The 13,371-nt window shown below is 40.4% G+C and overlaps 1 protein-coding gene across 4 annotated transcripts in view; it reads left to right on the top strand.

Annotated features, from left to right (window-relative positions):
- Nucleotides 1-12,925, top strand: part of wwk (anoctamin 8 white walker) — a 23,331-nt gene extending 10,406 nt beyond the window's left edge. Inside the window, exons 3-16 of one of the 4 annotated variants that reach the window (XM_018030438.2) lie at nt 2,161-2,321; nt 2,546-2,822; nt 3,082-3,270; nt 3,620-3,805; nt 3,937-4,089; nt 4,794-4,929; nt 5,480-5,535; nt 6,028-6,102; nt 6,711-6,980; nt 8,159-8,356; nt 8,451-8,742; nt 9,243-9,557; nt 9,769-10,036; nt 10,149-12,925. In XM_018030438.2, the coding sequence (XP_017885927.1) occupies nt 2,161-2,321; nt 2,546-2,822; nt 3,082-3,270; nt 3,620-3,805; nt 3,937-4,089; nt 4,794-4,929; nt 5,480-5,535; nt 6,028-6,102; nt 6,711-6,980; nt 8,159-8,356; nt 8,451-8,742; nt 9,243-9,557; nt 9,769-10,036; nt 10,149-10,635 (3,063 nt within the window). In that variant the 3' untranslated portion in view covers nt 10,636-12,925. Of the gene's footprint in view, nt 1-2,160; nt 2,322-2,545; nt 2,823-3,081; nt 3,271-3,619; nt 3,806-3,936; nt 4,090-4,793; nt 4,930-5,479; nt 5,536-6,027; nt 6,103-6,710; nt 7,026-8,158; nt 8,357-8,450; nt 8,743-9,242; nt 9,558-9,768; nt 10,037-10,148 lie in introns of all 4 variants that reach the window. The other 3 variants (XM_018030437.2, XM_018030436.2, XM_018030435.2) reach the window with 3 other exon arrangements.
- Nucleotides 12,926-13,371: the final 446 nt, after the last annotated feature.

The raw sequence follows: 13,371 nt of genomic DNA, 5'->3' as shown, positions 1-13,371 counted from the left end.
GTACCTAATGTTAAATAATAATGAAATATCTGATTTTATTATGTGTGAAATAATGTAATTTATTTTAATGAAACCTTTTAAGGGTTAATTCTTCTATTTTTGTTGAATTATATTTTGTCTTAAATGTTTATTACGCGTTTGATATTCCACGATATTTTGGTGCTGGAAATTTTGAATTTTCATATGTACATTTTCAACCAGGATTTCTCCTTGGATACCGCGCATTATTGCAACACTCTGCTACGCTCATACCGAGGGTGCAATATCGCAGGATCATCGCCTTTTTCGTGAAAAAAAATATAGCAAACTTACTGATATTAGAAGTCGAGGGAAGAGTTTAACGAGAGGTTCGGCTCGCCGCTTAACTTGTTACGCGCACTTGTTACAAAGAACCTCTTCACACGTCTCTTTCTCTTTTGTATAATTTCTCTCACAATGCTATAGATAATAAAATTTCTATAACTACGATCGAGCTCTTGTTGGAATTGAAATAATTCATCTCATTTAAGTATAATCGAGAAGTATAAGAAAACATAAGTAACATCTTTATAAAACGTGAGACTATAAGGGAAATTGTACTCGCAAAGTTTTTCCATGTTTCTATAAATATGCAAAACAATTCTTTAAGATTATTGTAATCAGGATTACCAGACTGTTTTTACGTAGCCACCACGTCTCAGCGTGCCCAGCCGATTTGTTTCCATTATTAAGCAACCAGTCGCATCGATTTTCGCATAGCTAGTATAAAGTATGCGTCACGTACTATGTGTGACAACCAACTTTTGTTTCTGTACAGAATACAAACGGAATTATTTTATATTCAGTCAGATTCTATCAAATGGAAACAGACAATAATCAGTGCCTTGTTTTATTTATAAATGATAGCAATAAATGTATAGATAAATCATAATCAGAATTTTTTTAAATAATAATTAGAATTTCTAATCTGACGTTTAATGGGAGAGTGTAATATATTATGAAATACATGAAATTATTAGCAATATTTATTTTGAAATGTGTTTTAATATAAAATATGGAACGATTAAATCAGAATTTATTACACTCATATGTAAGTAATTAAATAAGCAAATAAAAGCAAACAGGTGCAACAGGTGTCACCAGACGATATGGACGAACGTCAATCGACATTGCACTGTACAATTTATAATGATCTCTACACGTAGAACAGTGAAAAGTGGACATGTACTACTGATAATAGGACCGATTGAAATAGCTCTGGTAATTTTAGACCTTTTAGTCATTTTTCTGACAAACTTCGAATGGCCCTTATGACCTTTTCATTTTTCTTCTCTTTCATTAACTTTTGCCATATTCTCTCGTTGCGATTGGCGTTCCGGGTCTCTTCCGGATCGCGTGGGAAAATTTGGTTTACCGGTTGCCCTGACCCTACATAATGGAGTTGAGAAGTAGCAAATTGAAATTTGCGAGCGAACTTCATTAATGGAAAAATAATAGGGAAGGCGCACGTGAAGAGGAACGTCAACGTACTTTTACTCTGAATCACTCTGATTAAAAAATAATGGAACAAAGATTCGAGTTATTTTCTCTTTATTCGATTCCAAGCCCGAAACCTCGAACTTTCATGCGAAACGAAACATTTATAGTAAAAAATAAGAAAGTATCATATCGCAAAAGATGATTAAACAACGAATATGGCATAAAGCTTGTGACATAAGAGTCTTCATTTAAATGGGAAAGGGACTCGGAGATAGCCGTAAGTAGTAAAGATAAATTTGGTCGCTATTGGGTCAGGCACGCTATCAGGATATCTTCGCGCGTGGATTGGCAATGTACTGCCGTTTGGACAACGGCCAGCGACTTCGCTCCTCGCTGCCAGAATTTCGTTCCACGGGCTGCGGCACCTCTGGGAAATAACTTTACCGCGTCCTACGACAGCTAACAGGAAAATAACACCGGCTGTTCTGATGTACACGGCAACGCACGGCTTGTTTTCCGTGGGAAACTTAAGAAACTCTTAGGAAACTTTGTCAACATAACAGCCGCGGAAATGCGAGGAGTCTCTAGAGGCATCGCTGAGAATCCGAGGAACTTTAGAGATTGAAAGAACTCGAGGCATTTTAGGAATTGAAAATCGTCTCGCTACGAAGCCAAGAGTGTGAATCGCTGACTTTTTTTCAGGAATGCGACGTCGTGATGATGTTCCCGAGCGGAGCGAGCGACGAGACCCTGATGTGGCTTCTAGGCCGACTTCGGGCTGGAACCCCGGGCTTGGTGGTGCACGTGCGACACCATGCCTCTTCAGATAGTTACAGCTTTTACTTAACTGCGCCGTTTAGCGTGTAAGTGTACCGACACTCATGTATCAAACATTAATGCTTTAGACCTCTACTCTTGTAGTCCTTAATACATTTCATTTATTAAAGCACTGTGTAATAATGGCAAATCTAACGCGACTTCATTAAGTAATAGGCAAAGAATAGATCGAAGAAAATTTGATATAAAAATAATTATAGATTAAAAATATGGATAATTTCTATCGAAACAATTTTGCGTCGTCTGTCAGACTTTTGAAAGCAGCTGAGGAGGTGCATTTACCGAAGACGCTGCGACAGGAGTTCGGCGGTGGACTGAAGGAGTTCGTTGGCTCCGAGGCGAGCTGCTTCGAGGGTAGTGACGATGAAGCTCAGTTCTTCACCACCCAGGAGAGGCAATCGCTGGTACTCCACCTGCTGCACACTCTCAGGGCGGGCCCACAGGACCTCCACAGCCTGGCCGGGCTCAAGATGGTCGAAGGTCAAGCAATTATTCCAAAGTGCATTTCAGCTGGGATCATATCCCAGGTTCGTCTCATAATAATATTATTTAAAACCATTTTCGCTTTTAATGCATGATAGTGTAAATAAATAAAATCAAACACTGATAATTCTGCCATGTTCCTTTGGACATTCAATATTTCTCTAAAATATATTATTTCAGATTAAGAAAAGTAATTAAATAGTTGACGAAGAGATTTCTATTGTACTAATTTTTGGAGACATTCTCTAAAATTAAATAACTTTTTTAATACTCGATCGAACAATTTATGTTTGCATCAATCAGGTCTTCCCTCTTCACGAATTGCCTGCGTTGGAGAAACTGCAACGGACATGGGTTCGTGCGTTTCTCAGCCCCCAACCCCTGGACGACATTTGTAAATACTTCGGAGTCAAGATTACCATGTATTTCGCGTGGCTCGGTCATTACACCACCGCTTTGATAGTTCCAGCTGTAGTGGGTGCCATATATTGGGTGAGATGAATTTAAAAAATTCCAGTAGATAATAGCCTCCAGAAATAAATGAAAGCTTCGGCAGATTAATAATGAAATCATACATCATATCATGTCGCATTATGTCGTTCACGCAGTAAATTATATCATGTAATATAAAGTAATTAATGGTTTACAGATTTCAGCGACGCATTTTGGAAGTCATTTTTATTTTAAATATATCTTATACTGCGCACATATTTTAGACAGTTCTCAGAGAATGATAAAAAAATTGAAGCATCATGAAGCATTTGATCAGTTTTTATCGAATAGTTTTCATTAATATTAAATTAATATTGACATCGATGTTGTTTGTTGGTTTGATGCGAAGATCGGCATCATCGGTAGGAATCAAGCAGTGGAGGACGTGGCGTACGTACTGTTCTCTGTGTTCAACGTAATCTGGGCCACCGTTTACCTGGAAACTTGGAAAAGAAGGGGTGCCGAACTGGCCTACAGGTGGGGCACGTTGGATCAAAGGGACGACCTACTTCTCGAACCTAGGCCCTTATTCACGGTGAGCTTTAACCCGATGCCATTTGAATCAATAATAATTAAATTATTTCAAATGATTCTGCCCCTCTTTAGTATCTCCTCGATGACTGAACTAAATCCTGTCTGTTTTGTCTTTCTTTTTCTGGATCGCAGGGTACCTTGGAAATTTCATCGGTGACTGGAAGACTGGAGCCGACGTACCCTAGATGGAAGAGGAACATGTTCCGGTATTTCGTCAGCGTGCCCATCATTGCAGCGTGCCTGTTCTTCGTTTTCATCGTGATGATTCTCAGCTTTCAGATACAGGTGAGTGACACATTTATTTATCATATAGATTTTTATACAAACATAAAACGTTTCACATAAAAATTTCTTTTATCATTTAAACACAGCAATATACTATTCAGCTTTTATTTATACTTTCTGTACATCCAACTTTCTTTTAAATATAAAAATATGTATTAATTACGAAAAACTTGGGAATGGAATATTTATTCGTATATTTGTTTTTCTTTCCCACTGCGTTATAAATTATTGTCGGCGGTGAAGGAGTGAGACGACAGCAAACGACAATTTAGTTCGGAGCAGGGTATTTTCCCTCGCTGAAATCCGTGCGCAGAAAAAGCGTTAAGTCTTTCGGCGATCGGAATTGGTTGAACGGGAGCCAGCTGCCTCCGGTGATCGATTCGTCATTACACCGTCGAACTTCCCGGCCGAGAATTCGGCAAACTTTCGTAACGCTCGGAATTCAATCGTTAAAACAGATTCGCATTGTTCGCGAATTCCCCTTCCGACGAATCTTAATAAATTGGCTTCTCGGTACGTCACGGTTTAGTTAATTATTTCAGGAATTTAGCAATTCTACTGAGTTTTCGGGGAACTGGTTAATAACAGGATGCATTTCAATGTTGTGTAATAATGATTTTGTAAAAATAATAACTCAATAATATAATGTAATAAACAATATATAAGGAGAAATTATGAATGTGATTGATGTTGAACGCCAATAGGATTGGTGGGACGCACGCCTCGAGTCTAGGGGATACGGTTTCTGGTTGAGCTACGTGCCAAAAGTCTTACTCGCGGTGGTGATAGCTTTAATGGACGAGGCTTACTTCAAGGTTGCCGTATGGTTGAACGACATGGGTACGTGTAAAGTGCTTCCGCTTCGACGTTATGTACATACATACTTTGAGTTCCCATAGTTATTGCTATCACTCTGTCTCTATTTCTCCCATGACATGATCAATCGTCCCAATGAGAAACGAGATACGATTCGCATCGATTTTTCTGTGTATTTTCACGAGGAACTCTGCACGTCTAGTTCTCATCAATTATCATCGTTCTCATTTTGTTCTGTCATCCATACTGTGTCGTATCTTTTCACGGCTTAGCTTCTACTATAGATTAAGTTATACAACACCTGAGTCCGACCTAATTAATGTAAATGAAACTAAACTCGGAATTATTAACAGGAGACTGTTCTTGTATTCTGTATTTTATTATAAAAATATACAGGCATACAGGGTGAACCTAATTAAAATAATTTTTATTAATGTAAGATAGGTCTACTCGCACATCTAGCCCGTGATTTGACTATACTAAGCTTTCATTATTTTCCTGTCCCATTTTGTTATATTGGAGAGTGATCATGTTACAGTAGATAGTATTTGTGATTTTTGTGTGTTGGACGCAGAAAACTATCGGCTAGACACCGAGTACGAGAATCATCTGATCTACAAGGTGGCACTGGTAATAAAGAAGGACTCTCCATATATGTTTTTCAACGAATAGAATTATGACACTGTGTGTATGTGTTGTATTAGCTGTCTTCCTCTAACTAAGTCGTAGAGTTATCATTTTCATTTTATAAAACGTGTCACGCATGCACATTTAATTTAAAAAATGAAATAAATTCACCTCGTATTATGTTTTTTTCTTTTAATTTATACCGAAACCTTGTTTTTCTCCTTTTATTACCCTTTTTAAAGCCTGTGCTTTTATCCATTCGATTCAATTCGAAAATAAATTGGGAAACTCTGTCCTCGCTGCTTTTGTCGCATGAAAATCCAATTCTCTTTTCAAGAACAATTTCTGCTTGTGCTTGTTATTTTGAAAAAAAATAAGTGAAAAGACGGTAGTTCACGATAAAACGTAACTTGCATTGTCTCGTGCATTCTTAGTGCGTGTTCGTTTATTCACCAGGACAGATAGAGAGTATACAGAAGAGACTATGTATTTCAGTTTCAGTTTGTAAACTCCTTCCTATCGCTATTTTACATCGCCTTCTACCTACAGGATCAGGAGAGGCTGAAAGAGGTAAGAAATTCCTTTATTCCTGTTTCACTTCCTTCATTTGTTTCTCTCTATTCAAAAGTTCTTCTCTCCGAGTACATGCATAGACGGAATTTCTTAGAAACGATCTTAGAACAAACTTTCACATCGATGTTTCTTTATTATACTCTTGCGAACTCTTGTCTGTGTAATTAGCAATTAGACAGTAATTAGTCGCTGATAGAACTCTGAGAATTCGATGCAAGTGGCTATTCGTCATCAATTTTCTTCTCCGAATCAGGGAAAATAGTACTATACATATGTATGTACTCTAAGTAGTATAAATCAACGGAAATCAGGCACAGGGAGCTAAGCTCCCAAGTAGAATAGGCCAAACGAAAGTCGGACACACCAAAAGGCGTCCAAGTAGAATAAGTCGATTCAAAGTCAAACACACAGTAGGACTTCTTGCACATTTCTATTCTAAAACAACTAATATCTCAATTCTCATTTCCGTGAAAGAAGACGATTCAAAATTGATGTTAGAAATTCATCGAGGAATTAACGATTCATTGATTAAACGATAATCGTATAAGAATTTTTTAAGGATATTTGATGGTCGGTGAGTGAAGAGTCGTCGCTTGTGATTTCAGCAATTGGCCGCTCTGCTGATAGTCCGGCAGGTGATCGGGCATCTGAAAGAGTCTGCAGTGCCGTATCTGATCGAACAGCTACGACTCGCAAGGTTGAGCTTCGAGCTTTTCGGCGCGCTGAGCCCCAGTGAGGCTCGTCCTCCTCCTGGCGAGGACACCGAGGAAAATGGGAAGCAGGAGGGCGGCGATGAGAAGAACGATCGACCGGACAGTGCGAAAGCGAAGCAGAGAAACGTCAGCCAGGCCGAGCTGGAGAGTTCCCTCTACAGAGTAGGGCATCCCACTAATTCTCTACTTAGTGACGTTACGTTCAAGGTTTGGTCTAGATTTAGCTAATTTTTTTCGTTTATAATGCATACATGCAATCGCACCGAATCTCAATCACTTTCGCGATTTTCAAATAGACAAACGAATCTATCAAAAAATATTCATCTAATAATAAATAATTAAAGAAATTTAATTACGTCCACTATCGTAAAATATAATCTGACTGTGGAAGAGTTTCTTTATCAATTAATTAAATCAGTAAACGATATCGACATTCTATCACAGTGTTTTAATTCATCTTCCAATCTCGATTTTTATCAGATGCTGTTCATACTATTTCTACTACATGACGTTGCGTTATTAAATATTAAATTTCAATAAATGTTTGGAAGACGATCGCCAAGGTGATCAGGTTCATCCATTCATCACTTCATAATTTTGTATCTGTACTTTTCCGGTGTATCCTTTTTAACACCCACTTGCTTGCGTGTACAGTACCTTCTCCTGATTAGTTTCGTTCTGAAAGTCGGTCAACCCCAATTCTGGCAAGGATAGAAACGAAGGATAGAATCTACGTGTGTTTGACACGAACGGTGTGCAGTGTGGAGCTAAATCGATGTTGTCCCGTGTTCTCTGATCGGTTCTTTTTGCAGAAATTTAATCATTTTTTTTCCCATTTCCCAACGATTCCGTCGACGTCGAGCAGGTATCGACCAACAAGGTAATGTCACCTGATCATCCCGATCATTTTTATACTCGATTCTTTCAATTATCAACATTTGCCGATATTGGGAAAATATTGAGTAATTGAAAAGATAAACGAATCACAGCTTGTCAGACTGACTTCATGTTAAAGCGCTAGCTTCTTACTTTTCATTTCAAAAGCTTAGTGACCCCAGCACTACCTATGCTAGATACACTGTTTGCGTGATAGGAAAAGTTTCCGCTGAACACTCCTTTAAATTAGTATTCTCGATGCATTTTTGTTACCCAAATACAGGATATAATAATTAAATAATGTAACAAGATTTCATGTACATGAGATAACAAGAATGTAACGAATGAAAGACTAAACTAATTGTTTACAGCCTTCTTTCTATGAATAACCGAGATTAACTGTAAGACACTGGTTTTTTAAGAATGTGCACGAATGATTCACGCGCTGGCGTTTGTATTCGCAGTACGACGGGGCGTTTTCAGAGCATCTGGAAATGCTGTCGCAACTGGGATACGTCTGCCTGTTCTCCTCGGCTTTCCCTCTGGCAGCGATGTTAGCGTTGCTTGGAAATCTTTTTGAGCTACGAGGCGACGCTTTCAAGCTGTGCTTTGTACTTCAGCGACCGTTCGGCCGTCGGGTCTCCAGCATTGGAACTTGGCAGGTGAGAGCAATAATTGATTGGTCTATATTTTATTTATTAAAAGGTGCATTTTACGTCAATGAATTAATAAATTTGAAACTGTATTTCTTTTTAGAACGCCATGGAGGCGATGGGTCTGGTCGCTATTTTGGTGAACTGCGCGCTGATCGGTCTCAGCGGGCAGGTTCAACGGATGTTCCCGGAGATGTCGGCCACTCAGACGATTCTGTTGATAGTTGCCCTTGAACATATCATGCTGGCGATACGATTCATCATAATCTGCGCGATTCCCGACATACCGCATTGGGTGGCCACGGAAATGGCCAAGGTAGAGTTCCTGAGGAGAGAGGCGGTCAGAAGGTTATCCTCAACGCCATCACCGGAGCAGCAACCGGCTACAGTGATAGGTAAGATGTTCTCCATCCCGTATTACTGTTTTTAAATGTAAGCTATGCGATACCTGACTCCCATCCACTTGCTGCTTCCTACTCCTTCTTCCGCTTCTTCTTTTCGGCTTGCAGGCCTGTTCGATATCGGATCGTACGTGTGCATTTTATATAAATGTAATTTGAAAAAATTCGAGGAGATCCAGGGAATTCTGAGAACTTGGACATGCTCGAACTAGTTGATTTAGTTTAGCAACTTAAAAAATTACAGGAATTTATTCCGAGGGTAGTTTAAGAAAGAGAACTGTAGCACGTCTTAGAAAATTGTAGGAATTCAGGAATCCGGGAGAAAGGTAAGGACGTAGGAATTTGTAGGAATTTGAGAACTCTGATTCTTAAGTTCGAGGAATTCCCAGGAACTCCGAAGTTCATCAATTCGAATTTCATTCGCCGACCGGGTGAAAACGCGGTTCTAACACTCGTCCTCCCTCCTACCATCTATTAATTTCGCTCGAACTCAGGGAGATTCGTGGTGAGTCCAGCAGACGGTGAGAGCGAAGAGCAACAATTGTTGTCAGAGGGCAACGGCGACGCGACGCCCTCCAGCATCCCGGACACGCCGACGCTGGCGTCGACCACCCAGACGCCGAGCAGCCCTCCAACTCCTAGTGGTGCATCCGTGCCGAGGATCTCGGAGACACCCTCCGCGGCTCAAACTCCGGTCAGCTGTGCCAGCAGCGACTTGGGTAGTCCTTTACTGACCGACAAGAGCATCATAGGCAGCGTCCGAGACATTCACCACGCGCCTAGGTGTTCCATTCCCGGTGGAGAACGAGGTTCGACTGTTTCTCACTTCTCATCAAACGGCAGACGTTTAACTCTTTTTTCACATTTGTACTATCCTCAACTTATAATGAATGAACAAAAACACACGAATAAAATGATTTTTCAATGGTAGTTGAAAAATATTATATCATTCATGAAACTGATATTCTTTATTACATGCACAAAAATTATTTCATAAAGTATCCGATTGTCCATATGCAGGAAGGCGTTCAAGGGACTGGCTACAGACTGAATCGGAAGCGTCGGGTGGTGGCGATCAGTACAGCCACCATCTGACGATCGGTCCTCACGGTGGTATAGACTGGGTCCGAAGATTAGGTCTCGAGACTGCTGTTCGAAAATCCAGCGACTCCGAGATCAGCGGAGCTGGTACCGTCAGTGGAAGTGGAGACGAGTTGACTCTTCACAGGTCTACTGACTGCATCGTCTCGAAAGAACTCGCATCCTCATCGGATAGCGATCTCCTCAGGTACTTTGTGATATTTTTCATAACCAGTGCAATTCTCAGTCTGCAATTTTCGTTTATTTACGTAGAATGACAAAGAGAGTTATTTAAGAGCGTTGTCATTTTCTTGTCAAAGATCCGCCCCGCCATGGTCAGTGGCTCACAGGAATCAGAAGTTCCGTTTCTCGCCCGAACGAGAGAAGGAACGGGAGAAGACCGAGAAGCAGCAGTATCAACAGTATCAGCGTGAAATTCAAGATCACAAGCAACAAGCAGCGTTGTACGCTGAAAAAGAGAAGGAGAAAGAGTCAAGTGCCCTCTCAGACTCGAGCAAAACTTCCAGTCAGGAGGAGGAGAAGCCGTCGAAGGAGGATCGAGAGGCGAAGAAGACCAGGGTGAAGCAGAGTTTAATGAAAAGAGCCAGGTCCGTGGCGATCTTCTCGTTAAAGCTGAAGGAGCGGCGCGCGAGGGAGGCCGAGATGAAGGCGAAGGAGGCGGAGAGGGAAGCCAGGTGGCAACAGCCGCAGTCCTGCGTCGGCGGCGAACTCTCTTGCATTCCCATAGAAAAGCTTATATCTGTGGACGACATCGCAGCCATGGAGTTACGCAGACTTAATCATTAGCCGCTTAAACGTTTCACTTTCGTTACGTACACGCTAAACTTAGAAACGTTCGTCTGCGCCGGTGATACTCGCTACGGAACGAATGTTTGCGCGACGATGATTTCACAGAATCCGCCAGGCCATATCAACGAGGATCCAATATTGGGAGGAAAAGTTCAGCTTCGACAGAGTCGGATTAAGATTTCTCAAGGCTACGGTCGGAAGTGGGAGGAGGGAACGGGGTTCCAGGGATGATTATTTTTATGCGCTCGCAGCTTCGCCAGCAGTGAAATTCGACTATCTTCTTCTTCTTATGACTGTACATATACTTGTCTCAGTATTCGGGAAGCGATTGTAATCCACTCCCCCTTAATCCGTGCCCCGGTTCTTGAGTTCTCATGCGAATATCGACGAATTATAACGCACATAGAAGTCGAACGAAGATCGGATTCACTGCTATCATTCTTTTACATTGTTTTTTTGTACGTTTTCCTTTTCGAACAGCCAGCTCCTTTTATGTGCGCGTACTGATCTCAGTTGATTAGTTGGGATCTTTAGTGCGTCGCTGTTGGACGAAAACTTGCTCAATTATGGGACTATAATAAAATCTCTACTTTATTTCGCGAAAAGATGCTGAAGAATGATATTGTCAAATTATTGCAGTCTGCCGATCAAGATTTTTCTCTTTCATTTTTGTCCCTCGAGATCTCGAGTGAGTATCATTCGCGCGCGTGAAACATGCGCACCGCAGGACTCACGGGAGAACTTTGAAAGATCTTTAGAAAGTCTAGAGATGCGTTAGGTTTCATCCGGGAAGAAACGCTTTACGAGAATGAACAATGAAACGGCGCACAAAGTAATTCTAGACGAGATTGTATAGAACAGTTTCTAGATTATCATCCTTAATGATCACATCTTTTGGTAGTATAGTCGATTCTCGGCATTCTGTAGAACGTAAGCTCTGAACGAATCCATGCCATAATATAATCTTGTTGACGATTGTTTTTCGACTTTCTTGGAATTTGATCAATTTTTGAACTTTCTCTATCCGCATTGGCTTCGAATCGAAACAATTTTTTAAACCCTTGTCCGTCCTTCGATCTCGTAATTTAACTTGATATTTAACTGATATCGAATATTAATACCAGTGGAGAAAAGTTTGTCGAAAGTCTTTCGCCGAAAATTGAGAAATATCTCTTTTCACGAAAATGGATGGATGAGGGATAATTTTTATAAAACGTTCTCACGCATTAAAAAGTTCTTCAATATTAATTGTTGTTACTAAAGTAATTAAGAAAAGAATAAAAAGAATCGAACGCAAGCGGGTCAAGCATTACGAGGAAGTTAAGTAAAAACGTAAACTCGCATAAAACGAGACAGTGTGACGTTTGTAAAAAAGAGCCTGTGGCTGCTGATACCAAGAGCTAACAAAATTTTATCCCGTTATTGTTACATCTATTTGATGATACCTAGATGTTTTATGGGTTGACAAACTTTTACTGAACAATTTTTACATATATGCGCCTACAATTAAAGAAACTTTTATTAACCCTTCAAGTGCTGAACATACGCAATTTCAACTGTAATTAAAAGAACTCTGCCTAAAATGTTACATTCATTTCTATGCTTGAAAATCATTTACAATTGGAAGAAATACACTCAAGCCATTGCTTTGACATACGTTAAGTAAATACAAAGGGAATATCAGTTTGTATTTGAGACGTTTATCACTCGAAGAGTTAAGCGCAGTTTTCGTTCAACGAAGCACCCGTGAAAGAATATTTTATTTTATTGCTCGGGACAAGAAACTAACGCGGTCGAAGGAGCGACAAATTTTTGGGAACCGTTTTTGTATATAGCCGAATCGTTCGCGAGCCAACGCGCGATTAGCGGAAGAAGAGAAAAAGAAATAATGAAATTCGTTTCCATGGCCTAGCTAAAACGTCCCCGTCCGTTCGCTGATGTAGCGCAGTCGTTCATATTTTGAGAGGCACTTTATTACGTTCCAACTTTTTAACGACCACCGTGACTAAATAGTTAGTGTTTGTGGTTAGACGCGTCGACATACGAGCACTGTTGAAGCAAACAAACGAGAAATAAAACCAACCCGTATCGCATTGTACTTAATTAGCGCGCCCTTTGGGAACCGCAAGACTAGAGAAATCCGCGAAGTCAATAGATTAGCCGCTTTCGTGAGGCGAAGTTTTAAAATGAACAAAAATATGAAAATTGTTAGCGGAAAGCATCTGTGTTTGTTAGATGTTTTGTATAAAACAGAAACTGAGCCAATAAAAACATTCTACGAAAAGAATAGTTCGTACAATCCTGTCACACTCCCTGTAAGGATATATTATAAAGAATTTATAAATTCCAAAGGACATGCGCTATCGAACGATCAAACTCGACTGATCGACTATTTTCAAAACTAATGCAATTTTCATTTTCGTGAGTCACAAGAATCTGTAAGGTGATAGAGGTCTACTCGTTCACCTCGCCTGAAACGAGAAATACGTGGAGGTGCAGAATCTTGGTCTAAGCGGACAGGATGGCAAACGCGAACAACTCTAACAGACAATAGTCTTCGTCTCGGTCTTCTCTCGCCAATATTACTTTCAGGAGTCCGAGAGGCCTTTGAGCTCCAACATGTGCGCGTTATCATACGTTATTGAAAATGCCGCGCAATCGCGAGAAAACCCGGCCCGAATCCCAACACTGATCGACTGATCCCGACCCCAACACTAGTGATGGGCACTATCG

The sequence above is a fragment of the Ceratina calcarata genome, unplaced genomic scaffold, assembly GCF_001652005.2.
Source record: "Ceratina calcarata isolate Rehan_Ccalc_2016 unplaced genomic scaffold, ASM165200v1 scaffold525.2, whole genome shotgun sequence".
Classification (NCBI taxonomy): domain Eukaryota; kingdom Metazoa; phylum Arthropoda; class Insecta; order Hymenoptera; family Apidae; genus Ceratina; species Ceratina calcarata.
The sequence above is the reverse complement of the archived record's forward strand: the minus strand, read 5'-3'. Positions and strand labels throughout refer to the sequence as shown.